The sequence below is a fragment of the Carcharhinus amblyrhynchos genome, chromosome 6, assembly GCF_965287045.1.
Source record: "Carcharhinus amblyrhynchos chromosome 6, sCarAmb.v2.hapA, whole genome shotgun sequence".
Taxonomy (NCBI): Eukaryota; Metazoa; Chordata; class Chondrichthyes; order Carcharhiniformes; family Carcharhinidae; genus Carcharhinus; species Carcharhinus amblyrhynchos.
The window spans coordinates 51,974,996-51,999,682 of record NC_137329.1 but is presented as its reverse complement, the minus strand read 5'-3'; the positions used below and the strand labels follow the sequence as shown (position 1 = coordinate 51,999,682).

General features: G+C 42.1%; 1 protein-coding gene across 1 annotated transcript in view; it reads right to left on the bottom strand.

Annotated features, from left to right (window-relative positions):
* pnpla2 (patatin-like phospholipase domain containing 2) overlaps nt 1–19,306 on the bottom strand; it is a 66,038-nt gene extending 46,732 nt beyond the window's left edge. Inside the window, exon 1 of the mRNA XM_080190458.1 lies at nt 19,015–19,306. Within this exon, the coding sequence (XP_080046584.1) occupies nt 19,015–19,207 (193 nt within the window). The 5' untranslated portion in view covers nt 19,208–19,306. The remainder of the gene's footprint in view (nt 1–19,014) is intronic.
* Between the last annotated feature and the right edge of the window lie 5,381 nt (nt 19,307–24,687).

Below are 24,687 nucleotides of genomic sequence, written 5' to 3'. Positions count from 1 at the left end.
CAATATTGAGTTCATTAACTTTAGATTGTGATCTTTCTCCTCCATCTGGAGTCCTATTTTTTGTTATTTATTAGTCACAAATAAGGCTTACGTTAACACTGCACTGCAATGAAGTTACTACTTTATCCCAACACAAACACAAACCCCCATCCACTGGCCATCTGTCACTTGTTATTCAGTTTTGATTTCACTGAGTACTGATCTTTGTTCTCCTATTAATACATTCTGCTATCTTACCTTTATGTCACTATCAGCCATAGTACTTTACACTGCCTTGTGCCTGAACATCTTTGTTGCAATCTCTCCTAGCTCCCATCCATCATCAACCTTCCACTTTGCTCCATGCCCTCTCATACAGCACATGATCCATCTCTCTCTTTAGCTCTGATGAGTCATATGGTTTCAAAACATACTTCTGTTTCTCTCTCCAGGTACTGCCAGATTCTCCAGCATCTGCAGAATTTTGCTTTTATCCAGATACTTTGTTGCCTCTTAGATCTAAGGGCATGGACATTTCAGAAAGCCTGGAAGGGACTTTGGAAGGGGACAGAGATCACCCATTAAACAGTCAAGAAAGGAAAAGTTTGAAGCCCTACAGAAGGAGTTAAGAAAACAGGCTTAAGCAGACTGTCAGGAGGCAAGGAAGTACCTGGATAAATGCAAAATGTTGCTAGAGTAGAGAACCATAGAATCCCTACAGTGCGGAATGAGGCCATTCAGCCCACTGAGTTTACACTGATTCTCGAGCATCTTACCCAAACCCACCTCCCATCCATCCCCATAACCTTGTGCATCTACCCTGTTAATCCCCCTAACCAACACATATTGGAACACTAAGGTGCAATTTATCACAGCCAATCCATTTAACCTGTACATCTTTTTACAGTGGGAGGAAACTGGTGCATCTGGAGGAAACCCACACAGACACGGGTAGAATGTGCAGACTCCACACAGTGACCCAAGACTGGAATTGAACCTGGGTTCCTGATGCTGTAAGGCAGCAGTGCTAACAACTGGGCCATGGAGAAGATTAGGGAGTTTGACTAAAGGAAGCAGTGGTACTTCTTTTGAGAAAGAGATGCAAACTATTGGATACATCTGAACAAGAGAGAGCTAAAAGAAGTACAGCCAAAATGGATAAATCAGGATGTGATGAGTAATTTAAACCAATCTGAAAGAACAGGTAGAAAAGATAGTTAAAATTAAGATCAGTTTACAGGTATCAAATTTTCCAAGATGGAGAGAACACAAAAAGGAACGTATGAGAGTCGAGGAGGAAATCAAATTGACAAGTTATAAGCGAGAAAATACAAAAAGAAATGAGGCATTAGGCTGAATAAAAAAAGACAAACAAAAACCAGGAGCATTAAATATAGCCAGAAAGAAAAGAAATACTTATGTTGTAATGCCCAGTATGGAGAATTAGAAGCAAGTAGGCCACAAGAAGGTATAAGTCTAATAGCACGAGAAAGAAACCCTACCACAATCTGGGCAGGAATAGAAACCAAACTAATTTAACTTTTTTTAAAATGAAGGTCAGGGTAGGTGAGAGAAGGAACAATGGAGAAGAAAAAAAAACCATGCTGGTGAGAGCACCAATATACATAAAGTCAATCTTGTTAAAGATTACATATAAAAATTATTATATTTTAGTGGAGATTTTTCCTACTGTAAAAAAGGGAATAGATGATGAAATCTGTAAATGGATTAGAGAAATAAAAAGGAATAATTAAATTAGGACAGGGAGGAAGTGAATACAAAATGATATTCTTTAAATGTGTGCAGCTAGGATGTCTGTACGTTTGCAAGGGAAGGCATTGCTAAATCTAGTGAAGAGTGACGAAATAGATCCGGTACGAGTTAAATATGAGCGAGTGCCTCATCATCTTTGACCATAATACTTTTAAGAGTTCCACTGAGAGTGGATAACTGCAGGAAAATTGGTGAATGGCCAATGTAATATCAATTCTCAAAACGACAAAGCTAATTAAAGGTCAATTAGCCAACATCCATGGTAGAGAAAATTTTGAAATCTTAATTAGACAGATGAAATTACTAGAACTCTAATTGGACAATATGATTAAAAGGAACATCATATTCAGCAAACCTGATGGAGTTCTTTGGAGGTGACAGATACAAGGGAAACGCTGAATGGAATGAGTATTCACATAAGGCACCTTGCAGGAGATTACAGTAGAGGATCGAGTCTGGAATTTGGGGGAAGGTAGCAAACTCGTTTCAACTAAAAGCAAAACATCGGCGATGGGGAAGCGCTTAAAAAAAAAAACACAACTTGTCTGGCAGCATCTATGGAGCGAGAAACAGAATTAATGTTCAGTAAAATAGGATTCTTCTTCAGAACTGGAGTTTAAAGAGTTAGAGTTTTGAGTCAAAACTCTTTCTATTTAAATTGGATGGAAGAAAGGAATGTCTTCCCAATGTTTCAAAAAAAAGTATAAGAAGGGACTTTGAGACTTGAGATTGGTCAGGCAGGAGGCAGGCATTTGTAATGTTGCATTCTGTACTAAGTAATAAAAATTGGCAACTGACTTCCTACTTCAGCACGTAGCTTCAGAGTGAATTAATAGAGCAGTTACCCCTAATCTGTCCCTTCATGGGAACAAAGACTTTCATCTCTGTCTCTCCCTCCAGAACCCTGACAATGTACCTGCTGCAGAACCCAGTTACAATATACGAGCGTCTGAGGTACAGGTGGAATCACAAGAGCTCAACATCTCCTCAGTTGCAAGTCACTTCAAGTCAAATTCAAGGATAGCCATTCAGTAAGCCAAACCCCTGGACTGCAGATAGATTTGAGCCCGCAGCATGGCACCACAGATACAGAGACCTAAAATATTGGTATATCCTTAGACTCCCCTAAATAAGTAAGTATCTCACACTCAGCAAGGAACTAACAAAACCTGAGAAAACACCTGATCCTGTTCTTATCCCAGAACCAGCTAGACAAAGAACTGAACATAAAATATAGAACACTACAGCACAAACAGGCCCTTCAGCCCACAAGTTGCGCCGATCACATATATACCTACCAAGCCATAGAACTATCTGTAACTCCCAATGCCATTAGATCCCATATACTCATCCAGAAGTCTTTTAAAAGACCCCAGTGAGTTCACCTCTACCACCACCGACGGCAGCCGATTCCACTCACTCACCACCCTCTGAGTGAAAAACTTTCCCCTAACATCTCCTCTGTACTTGCTTCCCAGCACCTTAAACCTGTGTCCTCTCATAGCAACCATTTCAGCCCTGGGAGATAGCCTCCGAGAATCCACCCTATCTATTCCTCTCAACATCTTATAAACCTCTATCAGGTCACCTCTCAACCTTCATCTCTCCAGGGAGAGGAGACCTAGCTCCCTCAACCTAAGGCATGCCTCCCAATCCAGGCAACATCCTTGTAAATCTCCTCTGCACCCTCTCATTAGCTTCCACATCCTTCCTGTAGTGAGGCGACCAGAACTGCGCACAGTACTCCAAGTGGGGCCTGACAAGGGTCTTATAAAGTTGCAGCATTACCTCCCAACTCCTAAACGCAATCCCTCGATTAGTGAAGGCCAGTACTCCAAACCCCTTTTTGACCACATCCTCCACCTGCGAGGCCGATTTAAGAGTCCTATGGACCCGGATCCCAAGAACCTGCTCTTCAACACAGCTAAGACTCCTACCCTTGATATTGTACTCCTTCATCCCATTGGTCCTGCCAAAATGGACCACTACACATTTATCTGCGTTGAAGTCCATCTGCCACTTCTCTGCCCAGTCTTGCATCCTATCTATGTCACACTGCAACTTCTGACATCCCTCCAGACTATCCACAACACCAACCTTCGTATCATCGGCAAATTTACTAACCCACCCCTCCACTTCCTCATCCAGGTCATTTATGAAAATGACAAACAGCAAGGGTCCTAGAACGGATCCCTGGGGCACTCCACTGGTGACCGACCTCTATGTAGAAAAAGACCCATCCACAACCACTCTGCCTTCTGCGGGCAAGCCAGTTCTGGATCTACAAGGCCAAAGCCTTGTGCCCTCTCACCTTCTCAAGAAGTCTTACATGGGGGACCTCATCAAACGCCTTGCTGAAGTCCATGTAAACCACATCCATCGCTCTTCCTTCATCAGTGTGTTCAGTCACATTTTCAAAGAACTCAACCAGGCTCGTAAGGCACGACCTGCCCTTGGCAAAGCCATGCTGACCATTTCCGATCATTCTAAACTTCTCTAAATGCTCATAAATCTTGTCCGTCAGAATCCCCTCCGTCAACTTACCAACCACTGAGGTCAGACTCACCGGTCAGTAATTTCCCAGGCTATCCCTGTTCCCTTTCTTGAAAATAGGAACCACATCCGCAATCCTCTGGAACCTCTCCCGTCTCCATCGACGATGCAAAGATCATCGCCAGGGGCTCTGCAATCACTTCCCTCACCTCCCACAGTAACTTGAGGTACATCCCATCCGGTCCCGGCGACTTGTCTATCTTGACAGAATTTTAAAGTTCCAACACATCCTCTTTCTTAACATCCACATACTCAATCTTTTCAGTCTCTGCAAACCTGTAGTACAACCTCCCAGATCACATTCCACCGTGAGTACCAAGGCAAAGTACTCATTAAGCACCTCTGCCATTTCTTCCGCTTCCACACAGACTTTTCCCCCTTCACCTTTTATAGGTCCTATCCCTTCACTTCTCATCCTTTTACTCTTCACATATTTGTAGAATGCCTTGGGATTCTCCTTAACCTTACCCGCCAAGGCCTTCTCATGACCCCTTCTGGCTCTCCTAATTTCCTTAAGCTCCTTTCTACAAGCCTATTGGGCTGAGTTCATGCAAATTAAGGACAGCAGAAGGCCATTCAGTTCCTTGAGCCTGCTCTCCATTCACTAAGAGCATGGCTGATCTGACTGTTGCTGTGACTCCACATTCTGCCTCACCCGATAACCTTTGAAGCCCTTGTTAGTCAAGAATCTATCCATCTCTGTCTTAAAAATATTCAGTAACCTTGCTTCCACCGTTCTGAGGAAGAGAATTCCAAAGAGACATGATCCTCTGAGAAGAACAATTGCCCCTCATCAATTCTTAAATGGGAGACTCCTTATTTCTGCACTTATCCCCTAGTTCTAGTCCCACCCACAAGGGGAAACATCCTTTCAGCATCTACCCTGTCAAGTCTCCTTGGCTCTTATACATTTCAGTATGATCATCTTTCATTCATTTGAACTCCAGTGGATACAAGACCATCCTGTCCAACCTTTCCTCACAAGATAACCCCTTCCCTCCATCCCAGGTATCAGTCCAGTGAACCTCCTCTGAACCGCTTCTAATCCATTTACATCAGTTTTAAATAAAGAGACCAAAACTGTACACTGTAGTCCAAATGTTGTCACACCAACTCCTGGACAACTGTAGTGAAATATCCCTACTTTTATATTCCATTCAATGAGTTTAATTCTTAATCAATTTTTTATAAACTGAGAAAAGATGCAATTTAAGCCCTCTAGTAACATGCCTAACATAAACCACGGAACGTTACATGCTAGCCTGTAACCTCTCTGGTTGTCTAACATTTTGCAGCTAAAATTCAATGTTTCCATTGTTCCACTATCTTAGCCAAAATCACTGGGCGTCATCTTACTAGCCTTTCACACCATGCTCCCACTGCAGTGAGGTCGTAAAATTTGGCACCCAGCCAAATCTCCATTCAGTGCATGGTGATAACATTCTGGCCACTATGTTCTGATGAAAGATGACAGACCTGAAACAATAACTATTTCTTCTCCCCCCATACTGCCCAAGCTGCTGAGTATTTACATCATTTTCTGTTTTAATTTCAGATTTCCAGCACCTGCAGTAGTTTGCTTTTGTATTAAAGTCACAGCAATGCAAACTCAGCATGTTTAAACAATAGGTTTATCTAAAACAATGAGCAATTTGGATTACATTTCTCTCATTTTACTTGTCACTTTGGGTGGGATTTTACTGCCTCGTTCGAGCAAGACCAGAAATTCCTGCCCAAGGTCAAGGGACATTTCCGTTGTCCACCCCTCGTCCGCTCCAATTCTGTAGCAGGCGAGGTGGTAGAATTCCAGCATTTGTGTCCCCTATTGTTATGTCATAGCACTTAAAACGTCTTAAATACATTTAAGGCTTTGTTCAGAACAAAAAGGTATTTAAGATAAACAATGTACAGGGATTGGCAACCCTAGAGTGCCTCCTGGTTCTTACATGCTCATAACATGGCTTCTGGATGTATTCTGCCTGATAGAGATCTCCACCCTCTGGGGTGACCACTAACTCTCAGTTCCCATTGGTTCCCCAAGCCAGGTGACCTTCTGCTGTGCTGTCTGAAAGACATTAGGAAGTCTCACAACACCAGGTTAAAGTCCAACAGGTTTATTTGGTAGCAAACACCACTAGCTATCGGAATGCTGTTCCTTCGTCAGGTGAGTAGAGCGTTCTGATCAAAAACGGGGCATATAAAAGGCACACACAGTTTACAGAATACTGATTAGAACGCGAGTCTTTACAGCTAATCTGCTATTCAAGTCTTAAAGGTGCAGACAATGTGAGTGGGGATAGCATTCAGCATAGGTTAAAGAGACGTTGCAAGTTCAGGCAAGTCATGAGGGTTACAGACAGTATGACATGAGCCTAAGATTCTGGTTGAGGCCATCCTCATGAGTGCGGAACTTGGCTATCAGTTTCTGCTCAGCAACTCTGCGCTGTTGCACATCATGAAGGTCACCTTGGAGAATGTTTACTTGAAGATCAGAGGCCAAATGCCTGTGACCACTGAAGTGTTCGCAAACAGGAAGGGAACAGTCTTGTCTGGTGATTGTCAAGTGGCGTTCTTTCATCCGTTGTTGTAGTGTCTGCATGGCCTCCCCAATGTATCATGCTTCGGGACATCCTTTCCTGCAGCGTATCAGGTAGGCAACGTTGGCCGAGTTGCAAGAGTATGTGCCATGTACCTGGTGGATGATGGCATCCATGTCGATGATCTGACCACAACACCACACAATCCTGCTACAGCAACCTCTGCAAGACATACCAGATCATCGACATAGATGCCAACATCTCACGTGAGGTGACGAAAGAACAGTGTTCCGAAAGCTAGTGGCGTTTACTGCCAAGTAAACTTAACTCTCGACTTTAACCTGGTGTCAACAGACTTCTTACTGTGATTACCCCAATCCAACACCAGCATCTCCACATCCTACCTTAAAGAGACAGAGACCACACTTCTTGCAAAATCATTCCAATTCTTTTCAATCTTTCTGGTTGCAACATTACACCGATATCCCAACATCATCCATTTGCAACACTAAGTCTGAAATTGTTGTAACAGGCATCACAGGCTAGCAGCTATTGCAAAGTATCACACATGGTTATAAATACCAGTGTTAATACCATGGTTATAAATACTAGTGTTATTCATAGACCTTGTCAGAGATAAATGATGATGATGGTGGTGTCAACCTGAGGAGACTTCAAGCTATCACCAAAGCGAAAGAGACTGTTCTGAGAGATTTCCTCTTTGCCGATGACTGCACCCTGTATGCTGGCTCACAGCCAGAGATGCAAATCAGTATGGACAAATTTTCCACGGCTTGTGACGACTTTGGACTCACCATCAATATTAAAAAGACCGAAGTCATGCGCCAGCCTGCTCCTCATGCACCATACACAGAACCCATAATCACAATCAAAGGGCAGAAACTACAGGCAGTGGACCAGTTCACTTATCTTGGCAGCACCCTCTCCCAAGCAGTGACTATTGATGCAGAAGTTAACTGCAGAATAGCAAAAGCAAGTTCTGCCTTTGGTAGACTGCGCTCCACTGTATGGGAACGTTGAGGAATCAGCCCAGCAACAAAACAGAAGGTCTACAGTGCCATGGCACTCACTACCCTCCTGTATGCCTGTGAAACGTGGACTGTGTATCAAAGGCACGCAAGACAGCTCAATCATTTCCACATGACTGGTCTTTGCAGAATATTACACATCAAATGGCAAAACAAAAGTACCAGTTCTCTCTAGAGCAAGTCTACCATCAGTCTACACACTGCTGATGAGAGCGCAGACCCGGTGGACAGGTCATGTCATCTGTACGTCAGACGAGCACATACCCAAGCAGCTCCTTTTTGGGGAAACTCTCTGCTGGAAGACGCTCGCATGGAGGGCAGAAGAAACGTTTCAAAGTCACACTCAAAGCCTCCCTGAAGTCGCTTGACATTGACACGACCACCTGGGAAACGCTGGTACAAAACCACCCTACCTGGCACTGCCTCATCCACAAAGGCTGTCAAGCTCACGAAGCAAGGTGTATTGCTGAAGCACAACTTAAAGCACGAGCTGCGCAAGTCCAGAGCCACCAGCTCAACAACTACAGAGTCTACACAAGTCTGTCCAATATGTGGCAGGACATTCCGTGCCCAAATTGGCCTGATCAGTCATCTTCAGACACACGGCAACCAGCCTCAAAATGACTAATGGTGTCGAGGTCCTCATCGATGACGATGGACGAACAACAGAGATAAATACATGAGAGACAGACAATGCCTCAGGTTCAATCTGGACCTTCAGATATCTAGCTATTCATAATAACTTTGCATTATAATGGAATCTCTTCCAGTAAATTGGGGACAGAGAAAACTTTGTTTTGACAGAATGTCATGGGCATACAACGCAGAATCAAATTGATACATAATAGCTTACTCAGACTGGCAGCCAAAAATAGAAATAAGTGTTATCAGTCAGTTAGTACCCATGGGCTTAAAAGAAATAGCACTCAAACATACTACCTTGGATCCAATTACAGTCCTCTTTCCTTCACTATATGATATACTGGCCTCCTATTCATAGCCTCAGCCACTTTGGTACATTGATTAAGTTAGACCTCGATGTTATTCCAGTTTATTTTCTTGTTCTCCAGTAGCCAATATAAGGCAGAGCTAATGTAGCTCCCATCAACAAAGGGAGTGTGCTTGTAAGGAAGTGGAACTACTTCTTGTGCCTCCTTCCTCTGGGGGATACCCCTCACCTCCATTTGACAACCACCTTACATCAGTCAGTCTCAAAATTAATTCTCTGTCTAAGATCATGATATGTTATTGGCAATAAGAAAGTATGTCTCCATGCACCTCACAGGCAAATGATTTTTGAAGCATAACTTGGGCAAATACTGACACAAGCTTGTGTCAGCAAGGTCGACAGGCAGAAATGGAACTGCTGACCAGCAAATTTGTTTTTGGTGATGTTAGCTAACTAGTATTTCTTCTAAGTAATGCTTAGTATCCTTTATGCCCACCCAATAAAGGCAGTTTAATACATTATTTGAAAGGCAGCACCTCAGATGGAGCAGCAGTTCCTCAGCGCTGCACTGAAGCACAGCACAAGTTATATCATGGAGTCATAGAGTAATGCAGCACAGAAGCAGGCCCTTCAGCCCAATCAGTTCATGCCCACCATGGTGCCTGCCCAGCTACTCCAATTGCCTGCATTTGGCCCATATCCTTCTAATTATGCGTTCATGTCTTGAAGTGGGACTCTGGGTAATGCACTACCAGTGAGGCATCAAACAACTGGTTTAGGCTCATATTAGAAGATATTTGCTCTGCCTATGAGCACAGAGATCAGTTAAAGTCCCACTGAATCTCCATGAATCTCTTTATTTGTAGCTCAGTCCTCTGAGAGCTTAGCAACGCAAGACAGCAAACTTGCTACCACCTGCAATACTGTAGAGTGTACCAACTTGTTTTTCATTACTTCAATGCTTAGTAATTGTCTTCTGTATTCAGTACTGTGCTTCTTTGATGTGCCGCAGTTCTGAGAAGCGCTAAGGTTTCTTCTAAACATTGGCCCTCGACCAGCTAGCACAGTATCTAATGATTGCGCATTTCAACAAGTGCAAACACTGGCGTAGACTCAGCTATGAATAGGTCATTATGGGCTGTTTACCGCATGTACTCTGCTCAATTCAGTAAACGGTTCCCCTCTTATTTTAAGCAATGTTTTCTTCAAACAAAACACATTCCTCCCACCCCTTTCTCACCCACGAGGAAAGCATGTTGCAAAACTAAGAAGAGTGAGGTCATGGGCATAGATCTATTTTGTAGCACATTGCGTACCTTATGCCCTTGGGCTGTACCTGCTGAGTGGAAATTCGCCAGTTCCCTAGAACCAAGGGTTCAATAGGTGGAGCTTCAAGGTATTAAATGTACAGACTAATATTTGTGATCACATCAACAGGGTTTGGCCAGTAGAAATCCAAACTTTCACACATCACCCAACTTCAATTCAGGATTCATCTCAATTACTTACTTTTTAATATAGCAACTCTTAGTGAAATTGTGCATGAGCATAAGATGCCCAATGACCAAATGGCTCACCTTCAGCTACAGAATGGCTATGTGAATGGAGGCACCCTTGAAAGCATCCAGCTTTCTCGATTTGAATAATAACCAACTGTGGAACTGTAGCTTGGCATGGACACAGCTGCCTTGGACTCAACTTTAAACTCAGGCTCATGTATCTCAACACAATGTTGATCCATAAACCATTTAGCCCTTTAAATAGATCAGTTTAGAAAATATTTTGTATATTAAATGCAGCTTTATTTGTTTCGTCTGTCGGATCCAGTGGGAAGTCCAAATCTCTAGAAAGGTGACTATCCTGCAGCAGCTAAAATACTTACCCGAAACAAGGAAAAGTGATTAGGAAGCACTGGATTTCGCTACTCAGTAATCATCAGACTCTGCTGGCAGCAGGCAGTTTGTCCAATTCATTTCAGAGATAGGCAAACAATGCTCATCACAAAAATGGTTTTGTTAAATAGAAAACAAAAGCTGATTTTAAATGGTTCTTTGAACTTGGATTCCAAAAGCCCCACATCAGCAATCTATCCCTTAGTGTTTACACTACAGAGTTCATTTCTCTGCAGCCCATCGGACTCAGTTTAACTTGGGCTACAGAAAATAGACAAACAGAGGAGACCCAGAAATGGTGAGTCTCCAAAATCCAACTTAAAGCATCTACAATTCATCCTTAATACTTCAGCACATACTGAATGTCAGAGGCAGGTCATGCAAGATATAGGGCAGGATTCTCTGACCACGCTCGCCTCAAATCCCGCCTAAGGTCAATGAACCTTTGTGTTGTCCGTCCCCCAACCCCGCTACAATTCCTGTGGTGGGTGCGACGGGAGGATTCCAGCCAATATAGAGAAGGGAGAAGGGACAGATGTGGAAATTAAATGTTGTCAAGAAAATATTCAATCAACCCAAAAGGAAGCAAGCGATTACATTGTACCAACAGTTATTCTGGTACTCCACCAATCAGGTTGGCATTTTTTATTTTGTTCTAAAAAACACAAAACTGAATTATGAGAAGTGGAACTAACTGGATATCACTTTCAGAGAACCATCATAAAAGTCCGATCGCTTGCTTCTCTGGTGTATGAATCAATGCTTTACAAACGTGTATGCTTGATTGGCATCCCACCCACCACCTTCTCAATCCTCGCAGACAGCGGATTCAGGGTAGACCATTTAGGATAGAAATGAAGGGACATTTCTTCACCCAAAGAATGATGAGCCTGTGGAATTCATTACCACAGGAAGTGGACGATGCCGAAACATTAAATGTATTCAAGAGGCAACTGCGTACAGCATGGGGCGAATGGGATCAAAGGTTATGGGGAGAAAGCGTCTAAAACGTTTCAATGCTTGCAGGATGCAAACAACCAAAATACAACTCTCACCATAAAACTGGATGGGGATGGAATACCCCAGCAATAACACAAGTCAATATGCCCTCATGCCCAACCAAGCATCAGTCCTGGCTCAGTGTCACCACTCCCATATTGAGTCACACAATTGCAAGTTCAAGATTCATTCCAGAGACTTGAGTGCGTAATCTAAATTGGGACTTTGGTACAGTACAGAGTTCTGCACTGTTAGAGATATAGGCCAGAATTTTACCGCCCCGCCTGCCATGGGAATCAGAGCAGGTGAGGGGTGAAACATGGAAACATCCGTTGACAATGGGCAGGATTTTGCATTTCAGGACGAGCATAAAGTTCATAAAATCCCGTCCACAGTCTTTCGAGTGGGATATTAAACTGACCCCTCAACTGCTCTATCAGATGGACATAAAAGATCCAAAAATACCATTTGAAGACGAGCACAAGAGTCACCCAGCTGTCTTGATCAATATTTATCTCTCAGCCAACAAGAAACTTATATGCTAAATGGCTGCCGCTTTTCAATAGATTACGGGTGATTTCTTTTCCCCACAAACACTTCATTGGCTGTGAAGTATTTTTGGACATGCTGAGGTCAATAAAAGGCACTGTATAAAAGACCTTTCTTTCTAAACAATACTGTAGAGGCCAAAAGGCAGGCTCTGTATTTAATATGTCACAAAGTGGTGAAAACATGAACAAATCTTTACACTTAGAAATTAATTACATTACAGTGCCTTTTTTTTTAAAAATCCCTCCTCTCTAAAACGTTAGTACAACCAGTCTATTAGTATTACAGATAGTAACTATAAATCAGAAAGAGAGCGCAAAGCAGCAAATATTCACTGACTTGCATTATGCTCAGTAATATGATGGGAAAGTGAGTGGGAGGGACAGAAAAGTTGACACAAAGTTCAATAATCTCCAGTACCACTGAATATCGAGTGGAAAATCGAGCTGTTCAAACTCACATGATGGTACAGTTGCTTTGAAAACAGAATCAAGAGTTTACTTAACAAGATCAAAGGTTTACGCTGAAAAATGGTCCAACCCAATTTGCATACACACGTGCCCAGATACTTACGCACTCAGATCAGTTGTTCAACAACATCCGTATTTATAAACAAAGCAGAAATAGGCCATTCAGACGTTCTAGCCTGCTCCGCCATTCATTATGATCATGGCTGATCATCAAATTCAATATCTTAATTCACCCCATTTCCCCTATACCTCTTGATCCCATTGGCCCATAAGAGCTAAATCTAATTTCTTCTTGAAATTACACGTTTTGGCCTCAACTACTTTCTGCGGTAATGAAGTTCACGCGTTCACCACCCTCCGAGTGGAAAGATTTCTCCTCACTTCTGTTCTAAAGATTTACCCCTTATCCTCAAACTATGACCCCTAGTTCTGGACTCCCACAACATTGGAAACATTGTTTCTGAATCTACCCCATTTAATCCTGTTAAAATGTTATAAGTTTCTATGAGATCCCCTCTCACTCTTCTAAACTCCAATACAATCCTAGCCAATTTAGTCTCTCTTCATATGACAGACCTGCCACCCCAGCAATTACCCTGGTAAACCTTCGCTGTACTCCCTCAAAAGCAAGGACATCCTTCCTCAGATAAGGACACTAAAACTTCATACAATACTGTGTGTGTGTCCTCATCAATGCCCTATACAATTGCAGTAAATCATCTTTGATTTACCAAGTCCAATATTTAAATCCTCTCAATGAAGGGTCAACATACCACTTGCCTTATTTACTGCCTGTTGTACCTGCACGTTTACTTTCAGCGACTGATGAATGAGAACCTCAAGATACCCACTCTCATCTTGATATACTAAATTGTTCAAAGCTGATTCTCAAGTGTGTTTATCATACAAGTTTTGATGCTGAGCAAAATAGCAATCCAGATTTTTAAGTTTATTTATTAGTATCACAAGTAAGCTTACATTAACACTGCAATAGAGATACTGTGAAAATCCTCTGGTTGCCATTTTCCGGCAACTGTTCAGGTACACAGAGGGAGAATTTGGCGTGGCCAATGCACCCAACCAGCACATCTTTCAGACTATGGGAGGAATCCCTTGCAGACACAGGGAGAACATGCAAACTGCACACAGATAGTGAGCCAAGCTGGGAATCAGACCTGTGTCCCTGGCGCTGTGAGGCAACAGTGCTAACCACTGTGCCAGTGAACGACAGCTTGATCAAAGTGGTAGGTTTTAAAGGAGAATCTTAGAGAAAAAAAGCATCTTAAAAAGGAGAGAGTTGTGGAGAAGGGAAGAGAATTCAAGTTTCAGGCCTTGACAGCTGACAGCACAACTGTTGAGGGTGGTGGGGGGGGTTGGAATACATTTGCATACACTTACTTATGGGTTGCAAACCACATCCTTTTTTAAAAAGGGGTGGTTCCAAACCATCCTATATGGTGGAATTAACTACTTCAAGGCCAGCTGAAATTGTTATTATTTTGGGCTATAGTGCAAATTGCAATAATTTTAGTGTCTGTGGGCATGCAGGGCCCACGTTTGATTTCAGAGTGATAATACTAAACATGCAGTCACCAAGGGCATATCAGATCAAACATTCAAATTCCCTAACAAACGTAAGAGACAGCCATCTGAAGCTTACAAGGGTAGAAGGTCCCAGAAACAATGTGCAAATTCTGCAGCTAAACAGCAACACATAACCACAGAGCATTAAGGTGAGTGTCTAGTCCTAAATCACCAGGAAGCAACCTGACAAAGCCACTAGAACCAGACAGAGCCACTTGCATCCCAAGCACCAAAAACAACAAGCAGCCTCACAAACACACTCTAGCCCCACCACATCCAGTCAAAAATGGAAAACAACATGAGAAGGCTCCACGAACATCACAATCGACAGCAATAGTGAACTCAATATGCATTAGCGTCATGGAACAAAGCTGATAAGACTTCAGGCATCTTTGACCAACAAAGCAGGCAAGTTATCCTGCTGGGACTTCTGAAGTTCCCACCATGATAGATATCAACCTCCAGTTAATTCAGATTACTCCAGGTGGAAGACTATGGATACAAACAAAATTGTAGCTGTCATTCTGATGCCCTATGCAGAGGCAGCCACACCACATACCAAACAGCTTCAGTACAACTAAGTTATTTCCACCAACCCAAAAGTGTTAACATAATGTCCTATCCAGCAACAGATAGCACAAATCTAATCAAGGCAATTATTATTTACCTTTATTTCCCTCTTCCTGTATTGTTCTGAGTCAACATCTCAAAGTTCCCAACATAAAACAGTTATGGAAACACCGTCAGCACAAGGGCTTCAAAGAGCAATTTTACTTACTCACAGAGTTAAAATTGAGCCCAATAGTTCAAGGACAAGGCCCACCATTACCTTACAATGCAACAAATGCATCCTTCCCATACACTGAACATTAAAAAAAAATGTAGGTCTACAGCATTTTGTCTTGATTAGAGATTTTTAATTATCCGCAGGGCCTTCTGCTAACTTGCCCTCATAGTAAACCCCCTTTTCTAAACTGCTTTGGTTTGCAAATCTCTGTTAACAAAGTACAGAGGCACCTGCCCCAAACATCACCTACTCCTGTTCAGATCTGCCTTCCAAACATGAAGCATTGAGGGACAATTTGCCAGAGTCAAGGACTTGACAGTGAACATAAATTGTTCTTGTGGGACCTCAAACCATTTTACTCGTGATTCAGCTGACTACTTGCCGACACTGCAGGAATTGCGAAATGCTATTATATCTACGTTCTTATTTATCTGAATATGCTGAAAATACATAATCTGATATAATGTTTTGGTTAATAAAGCAATGTTTGAAGTGGCTAAATCCTACTGAAAACACTTGATAACGGAGAAAAAAAAACTGTCCTTGCTCAAGTTCTGTAAATATTCACAGAGTTCATTCAATTTCCTTTACACAGCAATAGCCAATAATTTGGACCTAGACAGTAAACTGGCATTCTTCTTTTAGGATAAGAAATATGTTTGCATGTTATGTCTGAAAAACAGATTAGCAGCATTTCGTCATGCTGCAATCGTAAAATGCATTTAACCTGTTGAATTCCCCAGAAAGCATTCACTCGCTGTTGAATCTATAGTTTTGTACTTTATAAGAGCCTACACTTCAATAGTGTTTTGTTGGAGGACACTGTATAAACATAATTTCTATCTTTGCAATACACTGGACAATTAATATGCTGTAGGATTACATTCATACAGTAATCTCAATCTAAAATGGCAGAGGGGGATTAGGTCATTAAGCATGTCACAGAACTGGATAACTGAAAGCATTTACAGAACTTAAAGATGCGAAGGTTGAGTGTTTTCTTTAAAACAGATGAAAGACAATGGAGTTGTGAAATAACTATGATGAGAAAGCTCAAGTGATGAACTTTAGTGTTCTTTTTCCCCATTCCCAAGGAAATGATTATTCAGTCTCTTCATAGAAATCATAGAACCCTACAGTGCAGAAAGAGGCCCTTCGGCCCATCGAGTCTGCACCGAACACCACCCCACCCAGGCCCTACCCACATATCCCTACATATTATACCCACTAATCCCTCTAACCTACACATCCCTGGACACTAAGGGGCAATTTCTTAGGATGGCCAATCAACCTAACCGGCACATCTCTGGACTGTGGGAGGAAACCGGAGTACCCGGAGGAAACCCACACAGACACGAGGAGAACATGCAAACTCCACACAGATAGTGACCCAAGCTGGGAATCAACCCAGGACCCTGGAACTGTGAAGCAGCTGTGCTAACCACTGTGCTACCGTGCCGCCCCGTTTTCTGCCATTCAATATGATCATGGTTGATCTGGAACTCCATGCACAGTGGCCCAGTGGTTAGCATTGCTGTCTCACAATGCGAGGGACCTGGGTTCGATTCCCAGCTTGAGTCACTGAATGTTTGCACATTCTGCCATGTCTGCATGGGTTTCATCTGGGTCCTCCGGTTCCCCCCCACACTCCAAAGATATGCAGGTTAGATTGATTGGCCATGCAAAATTGCCCCTTAGTGTCAGGGGGTTAGTAGGGTAAATAAGTAGGATTAAGGAGATAGGGCCTGAGTGGGATTGTGGTTGGTGCAGGCTCAATGGCCTCTTTCTGCATGATAGGGATTCAATGATTTAACATCGCTTACCCCCTTTAATTCACACCTCTTGACAAAATCCAGAACCTTTGTTAAAAAGCTGTTTATTTCCATTTTGAAATATTTAATAGACCCAACAGCCACATTTTTTTTTGAAGAGGTGGGTGGTGGTAGAATTACAGATTTCAACTATCCAGTGTGTATAAAAATGTTGCTTGATTTCACTACTGAATGGTTATGCCCCCTTGTTATAGATGCCCTCCATTTGGCCTTACTGGGGAGTCGAGAACACGGGGTCACTGTCTTTAATAAAGGGGCCGGTCATTTAGGACTGAGATTCAGGAAAAATTAACGTCACTCAAAACACATATATCTTTGTAATTTCTCTACATGAGAGTTCTGTATGTTCAATCACTGAATATATTCAGAACATAAATCAATCGATTTTGGGATACTAAGAGAATTAAGGGATACAGGGACAATGCAGGTAGCTGAATTTGAGGCTGAAGACAGACTAGGATCTTGCTGAATGGTGGTACAGGCAAATGGTCTACTCCTGTTCCCATTTATGATTCTTGATATATCCAATGAATTCTTTCAACATTTTAAAGATCGCAATTTGATTGTTGTTTAGACTTCTAAATTCAACAGAATATAAGCCACATTGAATTCAATCTGTACTGAATTTAAACCTTTAAGCCCCAGTATTATGTTTGCAAATTTGCAATATACACCTTCTAAAATCATTTCATCCTACCTGATGAGTTGTGCCAAAACTGAATGCAGTGCTTCACATGAGGTCTGACCAAGGCTACAAACAACTGAAGCATAAACTTCCTTCCCTTTGAATTCCACTTCCCTTGAGCAATCACAGTTCATAGTGTCACAATAAACCACATATATACCAGCATTAAACAGGCTTTCATTTAACTGAACAAAACATGCAAAATAATAGTAACTGTATTACTAGCCTGCATCCACAATGTTATCAATCACTATTGATCATACCTGGCCTAATCTTGTACAATAGCTAGTGCAATTGAATTTGTCCACAACTTTAGAAAATCTCCTTCCCACCAGCTGATTCTTCATTATGTCTTCCCATTAGTTATGTAACAGCATTCTTTTGTCCTGTGGCAACAGCCTGTCAGCCTCTTCATTCTTCTCTACCAGAGTTATAACTTAATAGCATTGTGTACATTTTAATAAGTTAGACAAGATGCAGATTGTATGAAACTGAAGTGGAGATACAGAGTAATAAATCTGTAATTTAGTTAAAGTGTATGTGAATTCAAGGCAAGTGGATGCAGGCAAGATACAGATCCGTCCTGATATCACTGAATGGCTGAACTGTCTACTCCTGTTCCCATGTAACCATAAGGGCAAAACTCAAGCTTGTTTAAGGACACAGTGGAGACTCAAGAGATTAATAATTTCATAAGCATAATTCTAACCATTTCACTTGCGGTTGGGACAACCATTGCTTATTGCAACACACTAGCTTTAAATGATCAAGGAAGCTGACCCACTGTGCAGGGATACTGACAGAAGGCCCTATCTGCCCTACAGGTGGTAAAATGACCAATGGGCACCATCAAAGAGCTGAGGAAATTCATATACACACACACACACACATATACCCCTTTACTACTATCAATAAAACAGATTATCCAGTTATTGCCATGATTGCACATTCTCCCCCTGGGTTTCCTCCAGGTGCTCCAGTTTCCTCCCACATACCAAAAGATGTGGAGGTTAAGTGCATTGGCCATACTTAACTCTCCCTCAGTGTACCCAAACAGGTGCAAGAGTGTGGCGACTAGGGGATTTTCAAGTAACTTCGTTGCAGTGTTAATGTAACTTGTAACACTAATAAATAAACTTTTTTTAAATTGTAGAATCACACCACGCACAGAATCGCTGGCCCTGTTTACAACATTGCAGTAGCTGACCGCCCTTCAAAAGTACTTCATTCGTTGTGAGGAGCTTGGGGATATCCTGGGATGATGAAAGGCGCTATTTTAATCAGAGGCTGTTGTTATTGTGCCCCTTTCCTTATTAGTCTGAGCTCTGTCCCTGGCTGGGTGGGCCATTTTGCTAAGAGTTGGAGTGGGCACTTACCGAGACAGGCTCTGCTGACCAGGACACAAGCTGTCAGCGCCCCGGCCGATGCCCCGTAGATGTTCTTGGCGTTGTGCACCAGGTATGGGGCGTGCTCGCACAGGCAGCTGGCCACCCCGATGTGGTAAATGCCCAAAAAGCCGCAGCCGGCAAACGAGATGCTCCAGGAGTTCGAGTCGTCAGTCGGCAGCATCTCTTCCTCGGTGACAGTGTATCCGCTGGGACAGGCAGAGCTACTCTCACTCACATCTTCCAACAACACTCTAACCCTCTGCTTCCTGACTACCTCCCCACCAGCTTTCTTTCTCTTTTGCTGAGCTCTCCCGCCCCTTCAGCCAATCACCTCCAGCACACAGCCAGACTGACAGTTGCCTCCCACCTTCTCGCCACCAATCCCTGAGGCAGCCCGGCCGCTCCGCCCAGCCCAGCACTCCTGTCCCTCAACAACAACTCGTGTTTACACGGCAACCCGAACGTCCCAGCGTCACACAGCACGGAAACAGGTCCTTCGGCCAAAATTATCCACGCTGACCATGTTTCCCAAACTGAACGAGTCCCATTTGCCTGTGTTTGACTCATTATAGAATCCCTACAGTGCAGAAGGAGGCCATTTGGTCCATCCAGTCTGCATGGACCACAATCCTACCCAGGCCCTTTTTCCATAATCCCACATTTTTATCCTGCTAATCCTTTGGCATGATGGTCAATCTAGCATGGCCAATCCACCTAACCCACACATCTTTGGGCTGTGGGAGGAATGATGTGGAGATGCCAGTGTTGGACTGGGGTAAACACAGTAAGAAGTCTCATAACACCAGGTTAAAGTGGTGTTTGCTACCAAATAAACCTGTTGGACTTTAACCTGGTGTTGTGAGACTTCTTACTGTGGGAGGAAACCAGAGCACCTGGAGGAAACCCACACAGACATGGGGAGAATGTGCAAACTCCACAGAGTCAGTGACCCTAAGCCAGAATTGAACCCAGGACCCTAGTGAGGCAAGCAGTGCTAACCACTGTGCCATATTCTTCGAAACCTTTCCTATTTGTCCAAATGTCTTTTAAATATTGTAATCACAAACAGCCCTTTAAAGCAAATTCAGATATCCACATTAAGGAAAGATGACACTCCCCCAGTAGCAGCAACCCCCCGCCCGCTCCTTCATGTGTGCTTGATCAAGAAACTGAAGAAAAAATTATGATTTTTTTGATTTATTATTGTCACATGCATATTGTCAGGTGGATTTCCTCCAGGTATTCCGGTTTCCTCCCAGAGTCCAAAGGTGTCCGGGTTAGGTTGATTGGCCATGATAAAATTAACTCTAGTGTCAGGGTGTCTGGCAAGTTCAATATGAAGGGTTACGGGAATAGGGCCTAGGTGGGATTGTGGCTGGTTGAAACTCAATGGACTGAATGGCCTCCTTCTGCACTGTAGGGATTCAATGGTTCTACATATCAGGATATAGTGAAAAGTATTGTATTTCTTGTGCATTATACAGACTAAACATACCATTCATAGAGTACATAGAGGAAAAGGAAAGGAGAGAGTGCAGAATGTAGTGTTGCAGTTATAGATAATGTGAAGAGAAAAATCAGCTTAATATATGATAGGACCACTCAGAAGTCTGAAGGCAGCAGAGAAGAAATTGTTCTTGAGTCTGTTGATACTTGTTTTCAGAATTTTTTCCCAACATCATGTTAATGACAATATGTCCGGGGTCTATGGGGTCCTCGATTATGCTGGCTGCTTTCCCAAGGCAGCAGGAAATATAGACGAAATCAATGGATGGGAGGCTGGTTTGCATGATTGACTGGGCTACGCTCACAACCATTTGTGGTTTTTTGTGGCTTTGGTAAGAGCAGACGTCATACCAAGCAGTGATTCAACCAGAAAGAATGCTTTCTATGGTGCATCTGTAAAGATTGGTGAGAGTCAGAGCTGACGTACTGAATTTCCTTAGCCTTCTGAGAAAATGAAAGGGGGGCGACTGATTGAGCAGAGTGGCTCGGGCAAGAAGTGGGTAACATGGGTTTAATGACCTCCTTCAGTTTTGTAACCACTACATGGCCAAAAGCGTGGTAAAATAGACGGTAAGGAATGCATTGAGGGATGAAAGCAGTGTGGAGAGGTTTAGGGAGGGTATTCCAGAGGTTAGGGCCCAGACAGCTGTAGACACAGCCACCAATGCTGGAGCAATGGAACGATTAAAATCAGAGGCACTCATAGATCAAGAGTAGATGAATACAGATATCTCACAGGGTTAGCAAAATACTAAAATAATTTGTTCTGAAACATAAATTCTGTTTCATCTTCCCGCAGACGCTGCTTGATCGGCTGAGTTTTTCCAGCTTTCTCAGTTTCTATCTCATAGGGCTTTTGCATCCGGCTGCTATATTTTTGATGTTGTTTTCTTCTTGATATAAACAATGATGTAACATTTTTGTCCCACCAGTTTAGTGTGAAACTTATTAGCTGATGAATACATCTGACTCGTTTTTCATCATTATCCTTTCCTCATTTTATCATACATCTTCTCTCCCATGCGGTTGTTGACACTTTCTGAAGTACAGGTGCACCAAGAGGGCAAGTTCCAATGCACCCAACTTTGTTCCAGGTGCTCAATCTCAACACAACAGCAAAGTAAGCAATAGCCCAGCTATTGCACCAATGCTGCTAGTAGCCATCTCGGGGAATTTCCATAGTAACTTCATTGCAGTGTTGATGTAAGCCTTACTTGTGACTCATAAATAAACTTTAAAACTTTATTACTCCACTGAAACTGACAGCAACTTTATCTCCTTGCGTGAGGTTAAATGAGAAAGCAGAAGTTGGTGCCAGTGATTCTATACTTGTCCAAAGACTGTACTGTTACAGCATCCCCAGGCTGCAAACAATGGGAAATTTATGACCAAAACCTCCTCTTTCATGCTGTAAAAACCCTTGGAAAGGTCACACTTTTTGAATGAGGTATAACTGGTTTTTAAATGTTGCTAATTATTGCTGAACAACCCCACTGAGAAGCTAATGTTAAAATCCCTCCATATCTGTGTCTCTCCTCCCTCCAAAACCTCCTCTAGGCCTACAATCATTTGAGAATCAACATTCCTCTGACATCTTGTACATTCTTGATTTCCCTTGCCTTTCCATTTGTGGCCATGTCTCCAGCTATCCAGGTAAGCTCAGGAATTCCCTTCCTAAACTTTCTCTCCTTTTCTCCTCCATTAAGACAGTAAAAATCCACTTTTTTGCCAAGAAACCTGTCCTGTGGCTAAATGTCAAATTTTATATGATAGTATTTTGAGATATTTTACCATGTTAAAAGACATTATATGATGTTACAATCCCAGTTGGTGTTCCAGGATTTCAAGATGGATCCCTCACTCAAAAAGATCGTGACTTTTACTTTTTTTAAGAAATTATGCAGGAACAGAGTCACACGTTTGCTAACTAGTTTTAAGAAAAATAAATTAAACATGAAAAGTTTAATTATGATACAATACTCCTTCACTTCCTCCTCCCCACCTTAGCTTCACAAATGTACACAGATTTTAAGGTTAACACAGGTTACAAAGTATATCTTAGGCAGACCTTTAAAACACATTGTATGGCTATGGTCAGACAGACATTGAATTTCTGTGGATTTCTCAAAATCCCCCCAGCTGATTTGTAAATCATGGGCCACCTTGTCTCACTGAATTCCAGCTTTCACATGAATGATTTCAAATTCTGCTTTTCTGAAAACATTTCAATTTTTTTTTAAGTAATGCTTTCCTGCAAGTTTGGTATCTTCATGCACCAGTTGTTAAAGGCAAATACACAGGTACAGCAGGCAAAAAGGAAGGCAAATGTATATTGGCCTTCATAGCAAATGGATTTGAGTATTGGAATAGAGATGTTTTGCTGCAATTGTACAGGGCATTGGTTTGGCAGCAAACGTTTGAATTACCTCTGAAGTCTGCTTTTCCACTGCAGTTGTCTCTTTAACTAAGAACACTATTTGCTTTTCCCTTCGATTCTCCTGAATAGTACCTTGTTTCTAGCTGTCTGATCTTGTAACTTCAATCTTCCTAAGATATGCTTTCAGCCCCAAATCTTTGGTAATCTGCACTTTATTTGATACTTTGGGAAGTCTATCTTTTTGTGGACCCTTTGTCCTGTCCAGCTGTTCTTCTGGCGGAGCTGAGAGATGTTCACTCCCAGCTTTCTATCTTCAATTGATATCCAGCTAAAACTAAGTCAAAGACTTCCTATTTAAAAGGTGCCTCTGGTTGCTAAGCATCAATTTTATGCTTCTCCCAGTGTTTACACACTGTAACCCTCTGTAAGCACAGTTTGAACTAAGCAAATCCTCCCACATACCACACCGACCAAACCTTTGACCAGCATGAATCTAACTTTAAGTTTATCCTTCCTTAAATTAAAACCACTTAAAACTATACCTTATTTCTAATATTGTCAATACAAATATAAATCCCTTAAAACTTGCAGCTTGTGGCTGTTTTTGCTGTGAAAGATAAAGTTCAACATTTTCTTTGCACTGTTTTGATGCGGGTGTAACATTCACATTACCTTCAAAATCATAGCAATAGCTGAAACAATTCTGAATTCTGTTAGATCTACCGAGTTTTTCCAGGAATTTCTGTCTTGTTTCAGATTTTACCATATGCTGTATTTTGCTTTTACCATCTTAACACTAGCTTCCTGATTTTTACTGCTGTGTATGCTCAGTTCCTTCATCTGGACAATTTGGATGGGCATGATTCTCAAATGGAATAGATAATATAAAACTTGCGACAAAATATTTAATAATGTGTCACTGTTGGAAAATTCATCTGCCGTACTTGCCCCTGGTTAGCTTGATAATAAGGTACTTGAACCAACTTTTAAAACATGTTTCAGGTGATTGGGGTGGCAATTATCAGCCAATATTTCAAAGCCTTCCATGGCCATGCCCTTCCTTCCCAATTTCTGTAATCTCCAATAACCCCACAACTTTCCAAGAGACGTGTTCTTTTAACTCTGGCTTCTTTATTCACTCCACTATTGTCCATGCAGCTGCGTTGTTCCCAAATTGTGGAATTCTCTTACTGCACCCCCTCTTTTAATTCAATCATTAAACCCCTTTGATCAAGCTTTTTGTCATTTGACCTAATGTCTCCTTCTGAGGCTTGGTGTTGTACTTTGTTTCATAATACTCCTGTGACACACCTTGGAAGGGCCCTTGCTCCCACAAGCAGAATGCTGTGTTGGAGGATGATCTGGATGTTAACCTACATTTTTCCTTCCATCAGACTTGGGTCACAAACAGTATCTTTGTCAGTTTCATTTATGCTTTTCATTTGACTAAAATATCCCTCTTTATCCTTCATTGTCTTTTACTTAATTTCTCTGTGGGTCTCCTGCATATGCCATCGCTGCCCTTCATTGTCATCCCCAACTAAGCATTTTACAGATCATTCCATACTATGTGTAATTCAGTCAGTGCTCTCTTCCCCATTCTATTCCCTTTTAAATGTTGCTGATCTGCTATTGCCTGACCCCAATGCTTCTAGGCTGTTAATACTGCAGACACTGAAAGTCTTTTTTTTTTAAATCATAGTGTATGCTGAGGGAATGAATTGTAAAAAGCCAACTCTGATTGCCCCTTGAAAATGAGTCTGATTTTCACTAGTACA